At 32.0% G+C, this 6,988-nt stretch overlaps 1 protein-coding gene across 5 annotated transcripts in view; it reads left to right on the plus strand.

The window, feature by feature from the left end:
- IPMK (inositol polyphosphate multikinase) overlaps nt 1-6,378 on the plus strand; it is a 32,567-nt gene extending 26,189 nt beyond the window's left edge. For all 5 annotated transcript variants that reach the window (XM_059662673.1, XM_059662671.1, XM_059662672.1 and 2 more), the window contains one exon: nt 623-6,378. In XM_059662673.1, the coding sequence (XP_059518656.1) occupies nt 623-1,245 (623 nt within the window). In that variant the 3' untranslated portion in view covers nt 1,246-6,378. The remainder of the gene's footprint in view (nt 1-622) is intronic.
- The last annotated feature ends 610 nt before the right edge of the window (nt 6,379-6,988 follow it).

Raw genomic sequence — 6,988 nt, forward strand, 5'->3', positions numbered from 1 at the left:
ATAATTTTAAGAGGCATAGATAATCTGATAGGTCAAAGCATTTAAAAGTCTTAATTTGGATAATGTACTCAAACTGGAATAGTGCTAATCCCTAATGTTTATCTTGTGGAAAGACTGATTTAATCAATATTATTGAGAACAAAAAATATAGTGCTTGTTATGACTTGGTATTTTGGTAATGGGCTGTTGACACCATTAAAAATGGTTATGATTTGACTCTAGGTTTTAGATGAGCTCTTACATGTGGTTCTGATAAACAAGTAATCTTTCTATAAAATCCCTCAAAATAGGGAATGAAATAAATTTTGGAATACATTCCTTAAGAGAATATATGTAGAGAGAACTAAACTACCAGTCTATCTGTAATAAATAGTGTTGTTTAAAGGATATTTCACTTTACATAAGTGTAACTTAAATGTTTACCAGCATCTTCACCAGAAATTAAGTTTGAAGTTCAGGTTTCTATGTCAGACTAGAATTCCTCCTAGTTCAGTTTATTGCAAGGGATGATGGGGAAAAAATGATATCTAAGATGGATTTACTTCCCAAGTGGTAGCTGTCTTATGATTACATTATAATTGTAATAATATAGTACAGTGATACTGTATTTTCCTTTCTATAGGAGTTTCCAGGTTTTTTCATAATGGATTCTGCTTAAGAAAAGATGCTGTTGCTGCCAGTATTCAGAAGATTGAGAGAATTCTGCAGTGGTTTGAAAGCCAGAAGCAGCTTAACTTTTATGCAAGTTCATTACTGTTTGTTTATGAAGGTTCATCTCATCCAACTACTACAAAATCAAATGACAGAACTTTGGCAGAAAAGTTTTTGTCCAAAGGACAACTCTCGGACACAGACGTACTGGAGTATAATAATAACTTTCGAGTGTTAAGTTCCACAACAAATGGAAAAATAGAGGCTTCAGTAGGCAAAAGCTTGTCCAAGATGTATGCACGTCACAGAAAAATGTATTCAAGAAAGCATCACAGTCAGACTTCATTGAAAGTTGAAAATATAGAGCAAGACAATGGGTGGAAAAGCTTGTCACAGGAACATTTAAATGGAAATGTACTTTCCCAACTGGAAAAAGTTTTCTACCATCTTCCCACTGGTTGCCAAGAGATTGCTGAAGTAGAAGTGCGAATGATAGATTTTGCTCATGTTTTCCCTAGCAACACAATAGATGAGGGATATGTTTATGGACTGAAGAATTTAATTACTGTACTTCAGAGCATTTTGGACAATTGAATCCTTTGCTGCAGTCTTTTTAAGGGGTGGGGCAATCATTGTGAAAAGCAGCAGTCAATATCTCTGCACTTGTAATGCTATGTAAACAATTTGTATTGTGAGTCGGCATTTTATTTGTCTTTACACTTTTGGTAGAAGGGTTAACTTTTTTATAATCTTACTCAGGAAAACTTATTATTTGTTCATTAGAAAACTATGAAGAATAAAGAAACTTTGGAATGTTAAGCAGGGAATGTGGTGGTACATGATTTAAACATCTATTTGGCTCAAGCAAAATGCAAAACATTCAGTCATTAAGAGTTTAGTTTTCTGTAGCCAATTTATCATGAAATCTCTGTCCACCCAACTGTGACAATGAGCCATATCTAAACTCTTTACATTATGAGAATATTTTCAAAAATCTAGAAAGCACAGGTTGATGTCCTTAGTGTTACTTTTTGAAGTTATTAAAACTGGAGAAAATTCTACTTCAGAAATAAGTACTGTTTAGGTTTTATATTAAAATTTAGACCAGCATATCTAAAGGTGCTTCTCAGTGAAATGATTTTGAATTATTTTATTCCAAAAGCAGATTTTCCCTTTAATTTTTATTTATTACTCATATTTCAATATGTTTATACTTCATGAAAAAGGTAATTGAAACAGACAACAACAACAAAAATCTTGAAATTAAGGCCACTAATAATTATTCTTGCCAGGGCAAGAAGATACAAGTTACTTGGAAGAAACATGTTTTTCTTTTAAAATCTTTCATTTATGGGCAAATTGGAATATATATTTACTATATTGTGAAAAGTGTTATAAACTCTATGCCTTCTCCTCCAACTGCAGCTTCAAAAAGGTGGGTGATTGAAACTTGGTCTTATTTCTCCTTAAAATAACTTGAATTTTTAAAAATTTTATATATTTTTACGTGTCCATTTAGTTAAACAGTAGAGTAAATCTATGTTGCTAAAAATGATGTTTCTCAAAATTCTAATATGCAGTGAAGGACAACATCCAATATTGTGTTATTAAACATACTGTGTAAATTAGTACATCATAGAGAGTGGTGCATATCTAAACCCATGCTTCTGTTTCATTGTTACTCAAAATAGTTTTATATTATGTTCAAGAGAGAAATTATGATTTAATTTTATAGATGGGGGATAATGCTATTTTTCCTGGATAAATTAGAGTCTGTATTACCTGTTTCATATTTACGTTTTTAAAAATAACCAATTATTATTGAAAACTTTAAAGTTAATTTGCAAATATGTTAGATGTTTATGCTCCCATTGCTTGCATTTTGATTCACTAATAACACATCTAAGTCAGTGATGGCAAACCTATGACATGTGTGTCAGAGGTGACAGGTGAACTCATTTTTTTGGTTGATTTTTCTTTGTTAAATGGTATTTAAATATATAAAATAAATATCAAAAATATAAATCTTTGTTTTACTATGGTTGCAAATATCAAAAAATTTCTATATGTGACACGACACCAGAGTTAAGTTAGGGTTTTTCAAAATGCTGACATGCCGAGCTCAAAAGGTTCGCCATCACTGATCTAAGTACTTAATATTCTTGCCACATTCTTTGGAAAATGTTTTAGAGCTGTTAATGTGTCCCAACCGCCCCCCCCCCAATTTCTCCTAAGAATTATAAATTAAATTTTTAAATCCAATAATTTTTTTTTAGTATGGAGGAAAGTATCACAATTTTATGTTTATGTCACCTTCCCAAGCCCCTCTGAGGGCACTTTGCAAAATATCTGAGCACAAACAGAAGTACCAAATGCTCTGTGAATTCTAAGTTTAATAAATCTATTAAACACGAATAACTTTGAAATTCATATGCATTTTGTTATAGCAAAATTTGATTGTTTTTAATTTTTTTATTTGTAAGTTTTATATAGGCACTTCATATTTTTCTCTGCTGCCTAAATGGGTATTAGCTTTTGTTTTTTGTTTTTCTTTGTGGGGATGAATTTCAAGTAATAATTAATAGAAATGTTTTAGTTTTACTTGATTTTTCCTACAATATAGACTTTTTGTTGTTGTTATTTGGATAGTGGCTCATTAAATCTTAAGTTCAGATAATTAGACACTATTTTGAATCTGAACAAAACAAGAAGTTTTTTTTTGTAGGGAACGGTATCAGCCTATGTAAAATGAATTTAATACATTAAAGTATTAATCAGATTTTTTTGCACATTTTATATCAATAAAGTGTGTCAACTATTCCAGATTTTCTTTACCTATATTTGGAAATATAGTTTTGTAAAATCAGTGTCTTACCTTTTTTATAAAATAGATAATATTTTGTTTATTTTAATAAAACAAGAAGCCCTTTTATCTTTTGTTTTTCAGGGAAGGGATTAACATTTGTTTGTTTACATTTTTTATCACTGTTATCTAATGCTTGTTTTATGTTACTTTATAAGTAAGCTTACATATAACAGAATAAGTATCTGTTTATGTAATCTACATGTGATTATTTTACTGTCTAGTCCAGTCATTTAGCATTATGCTGAAATTTACCACTGCGGGAATAGAATGATCACTATTCACCAAGCATATTTAAACATGTAAATGTTTAAGAAGTAATCATAATAAGGATATAGTTTGAATTAATAGATTTATCACTTTTTTCCCACTAGAAAACACAAACAGTGGTTTTAGTGTATTTCTTACAGAATACACTAGTAAAAAGAACTTTAAGAAGTTATGGGAAGTGAATATTACATTTCTCTAATAAAAATTGAAATTGTATAATAGTTTTATAAGAAAGTATTTACACTAATTGATATTTTAATATGGATGGAAGTTGCATAGGTTCAAATAAAAAAATTGATAAATGCTAAATATTTTATCTAAATAGTTTTTCAAGAAACAGTTGTGAAATGTGTATTACATACCTCTAACATGGAGCTTGTGGTATTTTCAATTCAGTATTCATTATTCTTTATGTGTATGGAAAGATTGTACTTACTATGCCTCTTACACTACATTTTACTATTGTGGGGCTTTAGACTATTCAACTGAGTAAGAACTTTTTAAATTTTACTGTTTTATGATTTTCAAGATGATGTTCTTCATATCTCTATAATGTCTATCAAATTTAAAACATAAGAAGAAAAAAATTAATTTTCAAAGATAATTCAGTTGCATTTTTCTTGTTTCATGCAACTGAAAACATTTATTTCTAGGATTTGGAATATAGAACACACATAGGATGAAAGAAAATGGTAAAACAATGAAAGAATTTTATGTGTGAAATTATAGAAATTTTGTCAACTATTTTAAAGCATTATTTTAGTACCATTTTCTCATAGCAGTTCAACATTTGATACTTTAAAACTTGATTTGCTTTAAAAATTATTTACCATGCTTTGTAATAATCTTTCTGATCCAGTGCCTTTAACCTTGATTTGATATATGTGTAGCTTCAGTTGTCTTTCCATTACATTCTATGTTATCACAGCGTAGATATCAGTTTCTTTTAAAAAATTGTTAGTTTGGTTGTGCAAAGAGGTAAATTGCCTATTAATGCTTTGGGAAAACAAGTATAGTTGCCCATGGAGGTCAGGCTTCTTATTAGTTCACTAGAGGCCCGGTGCACGGAATGTGTGCACTGGAGGGGGTGTGTCTCTCAGCCAGGCCTGCGCCCTCTTGCAATCCAGGACCCCTTGCTCCTTACCGCCTGCCTGCTCGCTGCTCCTTACTGCTCAGCTCAGTGCTCCTTAGCGGTGCCGTGGAGGTGGGAGAGGGTCCTGCCACCGTGGCTGCGCTCGCCAGCCGTGAGCCCAGCTTCTGGCTGAGCAGTGCTCCCCCTGTGAGAGTGCACTGACCACCAGGGGGAAGCTCCTGTGTTGAGCATCTGCTCCCTGGTGGGCAGTGCTCATCATAGCGACCGGTGGTTCTGGTCATTCCGCCATAACCGTCACTTAGGCTTTATTATATAGATTCAAAAATACTGGATATTTACCATATGCTAACCATTTTTAGCCCCTGAATATACAGTTGTGAACTAATCAGACAAAGCCCTATTTCCAGCATTCTGTCTAGATGGCGTGGGGTTGGGGACTGAATTAAAATAGAGATACAGAGAAATATTTATTTCAAGATGATAAAGTTAACTAGCATTTGAGTTTGTGTAAAGATAAGGTAATAATTATTGAGTTGAGATGAAGCAACTAACAATGTTAGAGAGGTTGAAAATAGTACTTTGCAGTATTGTAACCTCTATTTGGCTTTGAGTTCAGATAGTAATATATAGCATATAAAGGCCTTAATTTTTCAATTTTCTTGCTTGTTGGTAAAGGTACGTTTACGTAGACTGTCCATTTAGAGTAGTGCTTTAACATTACTGTGAGAAATATCCCATTATATTTTCACAAGCAATTTACTGCACATTTTTTACATTGTATTTTATAATTTAGTACTAATGTTTTAGGCCTCAATCTTCAAATCACTTTTAAATTTGGCAATGAATGTGAAATTTACTGTTTGATTTACAGGATAATTTTATTGTTACTTAAAATGCTTGTTAATAGGAAGGTTGGAGTTTCCATTTTTGAGGAGTTAATGTTTAAATTATTTTGATAGCATCTAGTAAGAGGAAATAGTATTCATGCGATTAAACAAATTAAAATATACTCTCAAGAATTTTTTTAATTGTTAAACTTCGTCATCATTGGGGCTAAATTTTAACCTGGTGTTCTCTTACAATATATATTAACAAGTTTAATTATGAAGTGAAATAGTCTTAAGGATGATGTATGATGCACCTAAATATAAATGAAAATGGCGTGCACAAAGACACTTTACTATGGGAGCTGTACTGGAAGATTTGTGAAAGCATGTGAAATTGCACCTAAACTTGTGTTGTTAGTGACTATGCTAAGTTTATTGTACTTGATGAATGAATGTATTTAGTCTAGTCAGAGTTACTTTTTGGTTTAAATGTCTCTTAATGTATTTGTAATTTGTACTATTGATGGGGGTATTCTTGGACTGCAGGGGTTATTGTCAATGTGTGATTTTATTTTATAGAATCATCTAATGTGATATACCAATTTTTATAAGTGATATTTAGATAATTCTAATAACTGTATATTTGACAACCTATTAAAATGTTTTGCATTGGAGCTTTTTTTCTTTAGTTATATACTAACAAATGTAGCTTAAAAATAACTTATTCATTCAAATATTGGCATATTAGGTATATTTAAGAATCAGATTCAAAGATGGTTAAGATGTTAATAGAATCATTTGCATTGGAAATGAAAGAGTATGTTAACCTTTACATAAATATTTGTTCATTTTTCTTTTTAAAAAGATTATTTTATATTTTTATTTATTTTGGAAAGGAAGGGAGAGGGAGAGGGAGAGAGAGAAACATCAAATGATGAGAGAGAATCATTGAATAGCTGCCTCTTGCACACCTCCTGCGAGGGATCGAGCCCACAACCTGGGCATGTGCTCTGACTGGGAATGGAATCATGACCTTCTGGTTCATAGGTCGATCGATGCTCAACCACTGAGCCTCGCCAGCTGGGCATTAGCTTCCATTTTACCTACCTACCTATCTATTTGTTTATTTATTTAGAGAGAAGGCGAGGGAGAGAGAGCAAGAAATATTGAAGTGAGAAACATCAGTCAGTTGTCTCCTGTATGAGCCCCAACTGAACCTGCAACTTCGGTATGTACCCTGACTGGAAAATGAGCACACCACCTTCTGGTGTACAGGGTGACCCA

The sequence above is a fragment of the Myotis daubentonii genome, chromosome 13, assembly GCF_963259705.1.
Source record: "Myotis daubentonii chromosome 13, mMyoDau2.1, whole genome shotgun sequence".
Lineage (NCBI taxonomy): Eukaryota > Metazoa > Chordata > Mammalia > Chiroptera > Vespertilionidae > Myotis > Myotis daubentonii.